The sequence below is a fragment of the Myiozetetes cayanensis genome, unplaced genomic scaffold, assembly GCF_022539395.1.
Source record: "Myiozetetes cayanensis isolate MyiCay16 unplaced genomic scaffold, myiCay2020 scf972, whole genome shotgun sequence".
NCBI lineage: Eukaryota > Metazoa > Chordata > Aves > Passeriformes > Tyrannidae > Myiozetetes > Myiozetetes cayanensis.
The window spans coordinates 1929-15234 of record NW_026088266.1 but is presented as its reverse complement, the minus strand read 5'-3'; the positions used below and the strand labels follow the sequence as shown (position 1 = coordinate 15234).

Below are 13306 nucleotides of genomic sequence, written 5' to 3'. Positions count from 1 at the left end.
GGGTCCTGGGGAGGGTTTCGGGAGGGGGTCGAGGTTTTGGGGGGTCTTTGGGGGTCCTGGGGAAGGGGTTGAGGAAGGGGGTTGGGGGAGACTGAAGGCGAAAATGAGGGAATTTTGGGGAGTCTGGGGGAAACAGGGAAGTCAGGAGGGGTTTGGGGTCCGGGGGAGGAGTTTTGGGGATTGGGGGGATATGAGGGGGGTCTGGGGGGAAACAGGGGTCGGAGGGGTTTGGGGTCCGGGGGCCGGGGGAGGGAGTTTTGGGGATTTGGGGGGATATAGAGGGGGTCGAGGGGATTAGGGGGGTCTGGAGAAGGAAATGGGGAAATTTGGGGATGGGGGTTTGGGGTCTGGGGGTGATATGGGGGGGTCTGGGGGGGTTATTGAGGGGTCTGGGGGGGTCTGGAGAAGGAAATGGGGCCATTGGGGGGAATTGGGGGGGTTGGGGGTAACTGGGGGTTTGGGATCCTAGAGGGGGCCTGGGGATTTTGGGGAGGGGGTTATGGGGGGAATTAGGGGGTCTGGGGGGATTAAAGGGGCTGGAGGGTGGAAATGGGGGAATTGGGGGGTTGGGGGTTCTGAGGGGGTTATGAGAGGTGAGGGGGTGGGGAGAGGGGTTTGGGGGATTTGGGTGTGAAAAAGGCAGAAATGGGGCAGGTTGGGGGGTCCTGGGGGGAAGGGAGTCTGGGGGGCCTGAGGGGCAAATGGGGGAGGAGGAGGGAACCAGGAGAGGTCTGGGGTGGGTTTAGGGGTCTGGAGGCGGCAACGGGGAGGATTTGGGGGAAATGGGGGTCAGGGGTCAGTTGGGAAGTCCCGCCCCAGCCCCAAATCCCTTTCAACCAAAATCCGCCCCCAACTTAGAATCCCGCCCTCCCACCCCAAAATCCAATCCCCAACCCCAAAAATCCCGCCCCCAAGTGCCAAATTCCAAGCCCCATGTGCCCAAACCCTCCCCACAACCCCAAAATCCCTTCCCTAACCCCAAAAATCCCGCCCCCAAGTGCACAAATTCCACCCCAGGTGCCCAATCCTGACTCTTCAACCCCAAAATCCCGCCCTCCCACCCCAAAATCCTCCTTCCCACCCCAAAATCCCGCCCCCAACCCCAAAATCCCTCCCCCAACCCCAAAATCCCGCCCCAAGTGCCAAATTCCACCTCCAGGTGCCAGATCCCTCCCATGAACTCCTAAAATCCTCCCCCAACCCCAAAGTCCCTCCTTCCCACCCCAAAATCCTCTCCCAACCCCAAAATCCTGCTCTCCCACCCCAATATCCCTCACCCAACCCGAAAATCCCGCCCCCAAGTGCTAAATTCCACCCCAGGTGCCCAATCCCGCTCTTCAACCCCAAAATCCCTCCCCAACCCTCAAAATCCTCCTTCCCACCCCAAAATCCCTCCCCCAACCCCAAAATCCCGCCCCCAAGTGCCAAATCCCTCCCCAACCTGAAAATCCCTCCCCCAAGTGCCAAATTCCACTCCCAGGTGCCCAAATCCCGCCCCTGAACCCCTAATATCCAGCCCCAACCCCAAATCCTTTCCCCAACCCCAAAATCCTCCCTAACCCCAAAATCCCGCCCCTCAAGTGCCAGCCCTGCCCTTTAACACCCCAAACCTGCCCCAGGGTGCCCAAACCTGTCCCCTAACTCCAAAATCCCGCCCCTCAAGTGCCAGCCCTGCCTTTAACACCCCAAACCTGCCCAGGGTGCCCGAACCTGTCTCCTGAATCCCAAAATCCCGCCCCCAAGTGCCAAATCCGCCCCCAACCCCCAAATCCCGCCCCCAAGTGCCAGCCCTGCCCTTTAACACCCCAAACCTGCCCCTGAGTGCCCAAAGCCGCTCCCAACACCCTGATCTAGCCCCCGAGTGTCCAGTCCCGCCCCCAGCCCCAAAATCCCTCCCATAACTCCCAAAATCCGCCCCCAACCTAAAATCCTCCCATAACCCCAAATCCCGCCCCCAACCTAAAATCCTCCCATAACCCCAAAATCCGCCTCCAACCCCCAATCCACCCCCAACCCCAAATCCGCCCCAACCCCAAATCCGCCCCAACCCAAAATCCGCCCCCAACCCCAAAATCCCTCCCTAACCTCAAAATCCCGCCCCCAAGTGCCAAATTCCACTCCCAGGTGCCCAATTCCGCCCCTGAACACCCAAAATCCCGCCCCCAAGTGCTGAATTCCACCCCCATGTGCCCAAATCCCTCCCCCAACCCCAAAATCCCGCCCCCAACCCCAAATCCACCCCGAAGTCCCAGCCCTGCCCTTTAACACCCCAAACCTGCCCCAGGGTGCCTGAACCTGCTCTCCCCAATCCACCCCCAGAGTCTCAAACCCCAAACCTGGACCCCAGACCCCCAAACCGGACCCTAAACCCCCAAACTGGACCCAAACCCCCAAACTGGAGCCCAAACCCCCAAACCGGAGCCCAAACCCCCAAACCAGAGCCCAACCCCGCAGGGGCCGATGGCGACGGGCCAGGAGCAGCTGAGCCGCTCGCAGGTGTGCGGGATGCTGCGCCAGGGCTCAGCAGCGACGGCGCCTTCCTGCAGGGAGCACCACCATGTGCTCGTCATCCTGGGGCGTCTGTGAGTCCGGGGGCTTTGGGAGGCTTTGGGGGATTCTGCAGGGCACCCCCATGTCCTCGTCATCCTGGGGGCCTCCGTGAGTCTGGGGGGCTTTGGAGAGGAGTTTGGGGTTCCTGAGAGGGCACCCCACGTCCTCAGTCATCCTGGGGCGTCTGTGAGTCAGGGGTTTGGGGAGTTTGAGGGAGTTAGAGGGTTTAGGGGGCTTTGAGGGGTTTGGGGATTCCTGCTGGGGCACCACCATGTGCTTCGTCATCCTGGGGCCTCCGTGAGTCTGGGGGCTTTGGGAGGTTAGGGGGTGTTTGGGTGAGGGTTTTGGGGGCTTTGGGGGATTTGGAAGGGGGTTGGAGGATTCTGCAGAGGCACCCCACGTGCTCGTCATCCTGGGGGCCTCCGTGAGTCCGGGGGGGCTTTGGGAGAGGGTTGGGGGGAGTTGGAGGGGTTTGGGGGGTTTAGGTGGGGTTTGGGGGATGGGAACAGTAGGACACCCCACGTGCTCGTCATCCTGGGGGCCTCCGTGAGTCTGGGGGGGTTTAGGGGGATTTGGAGGGGTTTGGGGGGATGGGAGGGCTTTGGGGGATTCCTGCAGGGCATCCCCATGTCTCGTCATCCTGGGGGCCTCCGTGAGTCTGGGGGCTTTGGGGGGTTGGGGAGATTCCTGCAGGGGCACCACCATGTGCTGCGTCATCCTGGGGGCCTCCGTGAGTCCGGGGGCTTTGGGAGGTTTGGGGGATTCCTGCAGGGCACCACCACGTGCTCGTCATCCTGGGGGCCTCCGTGAGTCCGGGGGTTTGGGGGAGTTTGGGGGGATTCGAGGGGTTTGGGGGTTTAGGTGGGGTTTGGGGGGATGGGAACAGTGGGACACCCTCACGTGCTGCGTCGTCCTGGGGGCCTCCGTGAGGTCTGGGGGGGATTTGGGGGTTTGGGGGATTAGAGGGTTTGGGGGCTTTGGGTGGAGTTTGGGGGGATGGGAACAGTGGGACACCCCCATGTCCTCGTCATCCTGGGGGCCTCCGTGAGTCGCGGGGGCTTTAGGAGGGTTTGGGGGATTTCTGGGGGTTTGGGGGATGGGAGGGTTTAGGGGGTTTGGAGAGATGGCACCCCACGTGCTCATCATCCTGGGGGCCTCCGTGAGTCTGGGGGCTTTGGGGGGTTTGGGGGCTTTGGGGGGGGGATTCGAGGGGGTTTGGGGGGTTTGGGGGGACTCGGGGCAGTCTGGGGGATGGGAGGGGATTTGGGGGTTAGTAAAGGGACTAAAAGCAGAATTAAAAGGGAAGTGTGGGGGTCAAAGAGGTTAGAAGAGAGGGTTTAGGGGAGGTTGAGGGGGGTTTGGGGATTGGGGGTTTGGGGGAGTTTAGGTGGGAGTTTGGGGGGATGGGCAGTGGGACACCCCCACGTGCTCGTCATCCTGGGGGCCTCCGTGAGTCCGGGGGCTTTGGGGGGGGGTTTGGGAGATTCCTGCAGGGCACCACCATGTGCTCGTCATCCTGGGGGCCTCCATGAGTCAGGGGGGCTTTGGGGGGATTTGGGGGATGAGAACGGTGGGACACCCCTGTGCTCGTCATCCTGAAGGCCTCCGTGAGTCAGAGAGGCTTTGGGGGATTGAGGGGTTTGGGGGATTTCAGGGGGGTTTGGGGGCTTTGGGGGCTTGGGGGATTCCTGCAGGGGCACCACCATGTGCTCGCATCATCCTGGGGGCCTCCGTGAGTCCGGGGGCTTTGGGAGGATTGAGGAGGTTTGGGGGGATTTCGGGGGGTTTGGGGGGGCTTTGGGGGGCTTTGGGGGATTCCTGCAGGGGCACCACCATGTGCTCGTCATCCTGGGGGCCTCCGTGAGTCTGGGGGGTTTGGGGGACTCTGCAGGGCACCCCACGTGCTACGTCATCCTGGGGGCCTCCGTGAGTCCGGGGAGTTTAGGGGGTTTGGGGAATTTCTGGGGGTTTGGGGGGGATGGGAGGGGTTTGGGGGATTTGGAGAGATGGCACCACCCCACGTGCTCGTCATCCTGGGGGCCTCCGTGAGTCCGAGGGAGCTTGGGGGGTTTGGGGGGCTCGGGGCAGTCGGGGGATGGGAGGGGATTGAAGGGGGATAATAAAGGGACTAAAAGCAGAATTAAAAAGAGAAATTGGGGGTCAAAAGAGGTTAGAAGAGGGTTGAGGGGGTTTGGGGGATTCGAGGGGTTTGGGGGGTTAGGAGGGTTTGGGGGATGGGACACCCTCCCCGTTCATCATCCTGGGGGTCTCCGTGAGTGTGGGGGGATTGGGGGAGGTTTGGGGGGATTGGAGGCGGTTTGGGGGGATTTGGGGGCTGAGAAAGGGACTAAAAGCAGAATTAAAAGGAAATTGGGGGATTTGGGGGGTTAGGAGGGGATTTTAGGGGGATGGGAGGGATGGAACACCCCATTCATCATCTTGGGGGTCTCCCTGAGTCTGGGGGATTGGGGGAAATTGGAGGGCACTGGAGGGGATTTGGGGGGATGGGAGGGGATTTGGGGGTAATAAAATGATTAAAAGCAGAATTAAAAGGGAAATTGGGGGGTTAGAAAGGGATTTGGGGGATAATTAAAAGGATTAAAAGCAGAATTAAAAGGGATTTGGGGGATAATTAAAAGGATTAAAAGCAGAATTAAAAGGGGGTTGGGGGATAATTAAAGGATTAAAGCAGAATTAAAAGGGGATTTGGGGAGGGGAGGGATTTGGGGATAATTAAAAGGATTAAAAGCAGAATTAAAGGAAATCAGGAGGTTAAAAAGGGATTGGGGGGATTTGGAGGATGGGGAGAAATAAAAGGGTTAAAAGGGATTTGGGGGATGGGAGGGATTTGAGGATAATTAAAGGATTAAAGCGGAATTAAAAGGGAAAGTGGGGGGGATGGGAGGGATTTGGGGGATAATTAAAGGATTAAAAGCAGAATTAAAAGGGGATTTGGGGGAGATGGGAGGATTTGGGGGATAATTAAAAGATTAAAAGCAGAATTAAAGGAAATCAGGGGTTAAAAAGGATTGGGGGATTTGGGGATGATGGGGAAATAAAGGGGTTAAAAGGGGATTTGGGGGGGATGGGAGGGATTTGGGGGAGAAAAAGGGGTCATAGGGGGGATATTTTGGGTGTTTGGGGGAACTGAGGGGTTAAAAAGGGAATGGGGGAAATGAAGGGGTTAAAAAGGGATTTTAGGGAATAAAGGGGGGAAATTGGGATTTTAGGAGGAAATTAAGGGGTTAAAAAGGGATTTTGGGGGAAATAAAGGGGTTAAAAGGGGATTTTGGGGGAAATAAAGGGATTAAAAGGGGATTTTAGGGAATAAAGGGGGGAAAATGGGATTTTAGGAGGAAATTAAGGGGTTAAAGGGGATTTGGGGGGAAATAAAGGGTTAAAAAGGGATATTTGGGGGTTAAAAGGGGATTTTTTGAGGGCGTAAAGGGCTTTAAATGGGATTTTAGGAGGAAATTAAGGGGTTAAAAGGGGATTTGGGGGGACATAAAGGGCTTTTAATGGGATTTTAGGAGGAAATTAAGGGGTTAAAAGGGGATTTGGGGGGCTGTGGCAGTTTGGGGGTCATTTGAGGTATTTTGGGGGTCATTTGGGGTATTTTGGGGGTTATTTGTGGGTAATTTGTGGGTAATTTGGGGTATTTTGGGGTAATTTGGGGACAGGGAGGAGAATTTGTGGGGAGGGGCAAAAAAGGGGCTGGGGGATTAGGGGCAGTTTGGGGGAAAGGGGGTTGGGGGTAATTTGGGGTATTTGGGGTCATTTGGGGTCGATGGGGGTGTGGGGGAGGGCAGCCTCCCAAGGCCTTTTGAGGGTGGGGAGGGAAGGAAGAACTGGGGGTGCCCTGCCCGCTCTCCCCGGTGTGTCCCCAACTTCCTCGTCCCCTCCCCCTCGTTACCCAGCACCCCTAATTAAACACCCCGGGGGTGGGGAGGGCAGCCCCACCCCACCCTGACTCAGCATGTTCAGGGGTGGGGAGGGGCAGGGCGGCCTCTGCCCTCCCCACCCACCCTGGCCTCTCCCCACCTGTAATGGCCCCTCCCCACCTGCATGACCCCTCCCCACCTTTGATGGCCCCTCCCCACCTGTAATGGCCCCTCCCCACCTGTAATGGCCCCTCCTCACCTCTCCTCCAATGGCCCCTCCCCACCTGTAACGACCCCTCCCCGTTCTAGCCCCTCCCCACCTTCTGATGGCCCCTCCCCACCTCTGATGGCCCCTCCCCACCTCTGATGGCCCCTCCCCACAGGGTGACCTGGCCAGGAAGAAAATCTACCCCACCATCTGGCAACCTGGGGACAGCTGGGGGTTGGGACATTGGGGAGACATTGGGGACATTTGGGGACATTGGGGGTTGGGGACATTGGGGAGACATTGGGGGACACTGGGGTGGTTGGGGACATTGGGGGATATTGGGGACATTGGGGGTTGGGGACATTGGGGGTTGGGGACACTGGGGGTTGGGGACATTTGGGGACATTAGGGGGTTGGGGACATTGGGGACATTGGGGACATTGGGGGTTGGGGACATTGGGGGTTGGGGACATTTGGGGACATTGGGAGTTGGGGACATTGGGGGGTTGGGGACATTTGGGGACATTGGGGGTTGAGGGACATTGGGGGGTTGGGGACATTTGGGGACTTTGGGGACATTTGAGGACTTTGAGGACATTGGGGATATTTGGGGGTTAGGGACATTTGGGGACATTGGGGACATTTGGGGGGTTAGGGGACATTGGGGGTTAGGGACATTTGAGGACATTGGGGGCATTTGGGGACATTTGGGGACATTAGGGGACATTGGGGGGTTGGGGACATTGGGGACATTGGGGACACTGGGGGTTGGGGACATTTGGGGACATTGGGGGCATTTGGGGACATTTGGGGACATTGGGGACATTGGGGGGTTGGGGACATTGGGGACATTGGGGGCATTGGGGGTTGGGGACATTGGGGACATTGGGGGACATTTGGGGACACTGGGGGTTGGGGACATTTGGGGACATTGGGGGGTTGGGGACATTGGGGACATTAGGGGCATTGGGGGTTGGGGACATTGGGGACATTGGGGACATTTGGGGACACTGGGGGTTGGGGACATTTGGGGACATTGGGGGCATTTGGGGACATTTGGGGACATTGGGGACATTGGGGGTTGGGGACATTGGGGACATTGAGGGGCATTGGGGGTTGGGGACATTGGGGACATTGGGGGACATTTGGGGACACTGGGGGGTTGGGGACATTTGGGGACATTGGGGGTTGGGGACATTGGGGACATTGGGGGCATTGGGGGTTGGGGACATTGGGGACATTGGGGACATTTGGGGACACTGGGGGTTGGGGACATTTGGGGACATTAGGGGCATTTGGGGACTTTGGGGACATTTGGGGACACTGGGGGGTTGGGGACATTTGGGGGCATTTGAGGACATTGGGGGCATTTGGGGATATTGGGGGGGTTGGGGACATTGGGGGCATTTGGGGACATTGGGGGCATTTGGGGACATTTGGGGACATTGGGGGGGTTGGGGGCATTGGGGGCATTTGAGGACTTTGGGGACATTGGGGACATTTGGGGACATTTGGGGACACTGGGGACATTGGGGACACTGGGGGGGTTTGGGGACATCAGGGCCATTCCTGTCCCCAGGGTCACTTTTGTCACCAGGGCCACTCTGGCGTCACCGAGGTCACAGGGCCATCAGGGGGTCCCCAAGGCCACCAATGTCACCCTGTCCCCAGGGCCACCAAGGTCAACTTTGTCACCAGGGCCACTCTGGGGTCACTGAGGTCACTGGGCCATCAGTGTCCCCAAGGCCACCAAGGTCACCCTGTCCCCAGGGCCACTGAGGTCAACTTTGTCACCAGGGCCACTCTGGGGTCACTGAGGTCACTGGGCCATCAGTGTCCCCAAGGCCACCAAGGTCACCCTGTCCCCAGGGCCACTGAGGTCAACTCTGTCACCAGGGCCACTCTGGGGTCACTGAGGTCACCAATGTCACCAGGGCCATCAATGTCCCCAAGGCCACCAGGGTCACCCTGTCCCCAGGGCCACCAGAGTCCCTGATGTCACCAGGGCCACTCTGAGGTCCCCAGGGTCACCAGGGCTATCAGTGTCCCCAAGGCCACCAGGGTCACCCTGTCCCCAGGGTCCCTGAGGTCAACTTTGCCACCAGAGCTACTCTGAGCTCACCAAGGTCACTGATGTCACCAGGGCCACTCTGAGGTCACCAGGGTCACCAGTGTCCCCAAGGCCACCAGTGTCACCCCTTCCCCAGGGCCACCAGGGTCCCTGATGTCACCAGGGCCACTCTGGGGTCACCAATGTCACCAGGGTCACCAGTGTCCCCAAGGCCACCAGGGTCACCCTGTCCCCAGGGTCACCGAGGTCACCTTTGTCACCAGAGCTACTCTGAGGTCACCAGGGTCCCTGATGTCACCAGGGCCATTCTGGGGTCACTGAGATCACTGGGCCATCAATGTCCCCAAGGTCACCCTGTCCCCAGGGCCACCAGGGTCCCTGATGTCACCAGGGCCACTCTGAGGTCCCCAGGGCCACCAGTGTCCCTGATGTCACTGGGGTCCCCAGTGCCACCCCCAGCCCAGGGCCGTGCAGATCACCGATGTCCCCAGGGCCACCAGGGTGTCCCCACCTGGGGGGGGGGTTGGTGACAATGCTGGGGGTGTCCCCGTGTCCTGGGGGGGGGTTGGTGGCACAGGTGACACAGGGGTGACCCCCCAGGTGACACAGGGGTGACCCCCCAGGTGACACAGGGGTGTCCCCAGGAATGTCCTTGATTCAGGGGTGTCCCCAGGGGTGGCCCTGGGGGACACAGGTGACACAGGGGTGAGCCCAGGGGTGACCCCAGGTGACAGGGGTGTCCCCCAGGGAGGTGTCAGTGACACAGGTGACACAGGTGACCCCCCAGGTGACACAGGGGTGACCCCAGGGAGGTGTCAGTGACACAGGTGACCCAGGTGACACAGGGGTGACCCCAGGGAGGTGTCAGTGACACAGGTGACCCCCCAGGTGACAGGGGTGTCCCCCAGGGAGGTGTCAGTGACACAGGTGACACAGGGGTGACCCCCCAGGTGACACAGGGGGGTGACAATGTCCCCTCCCAGGTGGCTGTTCCGGGACGGGCTCCTGCTGGACTCGACTGTGCCTGTCCCTGGGGGGTGTGGGGTGACACAGGGGGTGTCACAGGTGGCTCAGGTGACCCCCAGGTGACCTCCCAGGTGACACAGAGGGGTGACAGAGGTGACCCCCAGGTGACAGAGCTGTCCCCTCCCAGGTGGCTGTTCCGGGACAGGCTCCTGCTGGACTCGACTGTGCCTGTCCCTGGAGGGTGTGGGGTGACGACACAGGGGGGTATCAGTGACACAGGTGACCCTCAGGTGACCCCCAGGTGACCCCCAGGTGACAGAGCTGTCCCCCCAGGTGGCTGTTCCAGGACGGGCTCCTCCCGGACTCCACTGTCCCTGTCCCTGGGGGGTGTGGGGTGACACAGGGGTGACCCCAGGGAGGTGTCAGTGACTCAGGTGACTCAGGTGACCCCCAGGTGACCCCCAGGTGACAGAGCTGTCCCCCCAGGTGGCTGTTCCGGGATGGGCTCCTCCCGGACTCCACTGTCCCTGTCCCTGGGGGGTGGGTGGTGTCACAGGTGACCCCCAGGTGACCCCCAGGTGACCCCCAGGTGACACAGGATGGTGACCCAGCTGTCCCCCCCCAGTTGGCTGTTCCAGGACGGGCTCCTCCCGGACTCCACTGTGCCTGTCCCTGGGGGGTGTGGGGTGACACAGGGGGGTATTAGTGACACAGGTGACACAGGTGACCCCCAGGTGACACAGGTGTCCCCCCAGGTGGCTGTTCCGGGACGGGCTCATGCTGGACTCGACTGTCCCTGTCCCTGGGGAGTGTGGGGTGACACAGGTGACACAGGGGGTTATCAGTGACACAGGGGGGTATCAGTGACACAGGTGACCCCAGGAGGGGTGTCACAGGTGACTCAGGTGACCCCCAGGTGACAGAGCTCTCCCCCCAGGTGGCTGTTCCGGGACGGCTTCCTCCCCAGTGCCACTGTCCCTGTCCCTGGGGGGTGTCAGTGACACAGGTGACACAGGGGGGTATCAGTGACCCCCAGGTGACACAGAGGGGTGACCCAGGTGACCCCCAGGTGACAGAGCTGTCCCCCCCCAGGTGGCTGTTCCGGGACGGGCTCCTCCTGGACTCCACTGTGCCTGTCCCTGGGGGTGTGGGGTGACACAGGGGTGACACAGGGGGGTGTCAGTGACCCCCAGGTGACACAGAGGGGTGACAGAGGTGACCCAGGTGACCCCCAGGTGACCCAGCTGTCCCCCCCCCAGGTGGCTGTTCCGGGACGGGCTCCTCCCGGACTCCACGCGCGTCGTCGGCTTCGCCCGCTCGGCCCTGACGGTGGAGCTGATCCGGGAACAGACCCTGCCCTACCTCAAGGTGGGACACCTGGGATGAACCTGGGCTGAACCTGGGTTAAACCTGGGCTAAACCTGAGCTAAACCTGGGTTAAACCTGAGCTGAACCTGGGTTAAACCTGGGCTAACCCTCTGACAGTGGAACTGATCCGGGAACAGACCCTGCCCTACCTCAAGGTGGGACACCTGGGATGAACCTGGGCTAAACCTGGGTTAAACCTGAGCTAAACCTGGGCTAAATCTAGGCCTGAGCCTGGGTTAAACCTGAGCTAACCCTGAGTCTAACCTGGGCTAAACCTGTGACGGTGGAGCTGATCCAGGAGCAGACCCTGCCCTACCTCAAGGTGGGACACCTGGAATGAACCTGGGTTAAACCTGGGTTAAACCTGAGCTGAACCTGGGTTAAACCTGAGCTAAACCTGGGTTAAACCAGGGCTAAACCTGGGTTAAACCTGAGCTAAACCTGGGCTAAACCTGGGCTGGATCTGAGCTGAACCTGGGCTGGATCTGGGCCTAAACCTGGGCCTTAACCCGGGCCCATCTGGCCCCAGAATCCTCCTGTCCCCAGGTGCCCCCTCTCACCTGTCCTATCCCACCTGTCCCCTCTCACCTGTCCTGTCCCATCTGTCCCCCTCACCTGTCCCTTCTCACCTGTCCCCCTCACCTGTCCCCTCTCACCTGTCCCCCTCACCTGTCCCTCTCACCTGTCCCCCTCACCTGTCCCCTCTCACCTGTCCCCCTCACCTGTCCCTCTCACCTGTCCCTCTCACCTGTCCCCCTCACCTGTCCCCTCTCACCTGTCCCTTCTCACCTGTCCCAGGTGACCCCCCAGGACAAGCCCCACCTGGGCGTGTTCTCGGCCTTGTGGTCCCCCTTATCTGTCCCCTCTCACCTGTCCTGTGCCACTGTCCTCTCTGTCCCCTCTCACCTGTCCTGTGCCACTGTCCTCTCTGTCCCCTCTGTCCCACCTGTGCAGGTGACCCCTGAGGACGAGCCCCGGCTGGCGTCGTTTCTGTCCCTGCAGAGCTTCGTGAGGGGTCAATACAATGACAGGGGCTTCTTCCTGTCCTGTCCCCTCACCTGTCCTGTCCCCTCACCTGTCCTGTCCCCTCACCTGTCCCCTCTCACCTGTGCAGGTGACCCTGGAGAACGAGCCCCGGCTGGCGTCGTTCCTGTCGCTGCAGAGCTTTGTGAGGGGTCAATACAATGACAGGGGCCCCTTCCTGTCCTGTCCCCTCACCTGTCCCCTCACCTGTCCTGTTGTTCCTGTCCCCTCTGTCCCCTCACCTGTCCCCTCTGTCTCACCTGTGCAGGTGACCCCCGAGGACGAGCCCCAGCTGGTGTCGTTCCTGTCCCTGCAGAGCTTTGTGAGGGGTCAATACAATGACAGGGGCTCCTTCCTGTCCTGTCCCCTCACCTGTCCTGTCCCCTCACCTGTCCTGTCCTCTCACCTGTCCTGTCCCACCTGTTCTGTCCCCTCACCTGTCCCACCTGTCCTGTCCCCTCACCTGTCCTGTTGTACCTGTGCAGGTGACCCCCGAGGACGAGCCCTGGCTGGCGTCGTTCCTGTCGCTGCAGAGCTTTGTGAGGGGTCAATACAACGACGAGGGCTCCTTCCTGTCCTGTCCCCTCACCTGTCCTGTCTCCTTACCTGTCCTGTTGTACCTGTGCAGGTGACCCCCGAGGACGAGCCGCGGCTGGCGTCGTTCCTGTCCCTGCAGAGCTTTGTCCGTGGCCAGTACAACGACGAGGGCTCGTTCCGGGCGCTCGACTCCCACCTGCGGGCGCTGCCCGGCGGCTCCGGCGCCCACCGGCTCTTCTACCTGGCCCTGCCCCCCAGCGTGTACACCCCGGTGACCCGGCACCTGCGGCACACCTGCATGGGGGACGGGTGAGTGACATCATTGGGGACATCATTGGGGACACCCCTGTCACCTGGGGACACCCCTGTCACCTGGGGACACCCCGGTGACCCAGCACCTGCGGCACACCTGCATGGGGGATGGGTGAGTGACACCATTGGGGACACCATTGGGGACACCCCTGTCACCTGGGGACACCCCTGTCACCTGGGGACACCCCGGTGACCCAGCACCTGCGGCACACCTGCATGGGGGATGGGTGAGTGACACCCTGGGGACATCATTGGGGACATTGGGGACATCATTGGGGACACCATTGAGGACACCCTGGTGACCCAGCACCTGCGGCACACCTGCATGAGGGACGGGTGAGTGACACCCTGGGGACACCATTGGGGACATTGGGGACACCATTGGGGACA

General features: G+C 60.6%; 1 protein-coding gene across 1 annotated transcript; it reads left to right on the top strand.

Annotated features, from left to right (window-relative positions):
* Positions 1-2460: 2460 nt before the first annotated feature.
* LOC126653211 (glucose-6-phosphate 1-dehydrogenase-like) lies at positions 2461-12913 on the top strand (the record flags this gene model as incomplete). The annotated part of the gene is made up of 5 exons (XM_050340734.1): positions 2461-2578; positions 3322-3356; positions 6815-6852; positions 10936-11044; positions 12696-12913. Coding segments are annotated over exons 1-5 (518 nt in total), but the record flags the coding sequence as incomplete, so codon positions are not given.
* Between the last annotated feature and the right edge of the window lie 393 nt (positions 12914-13306).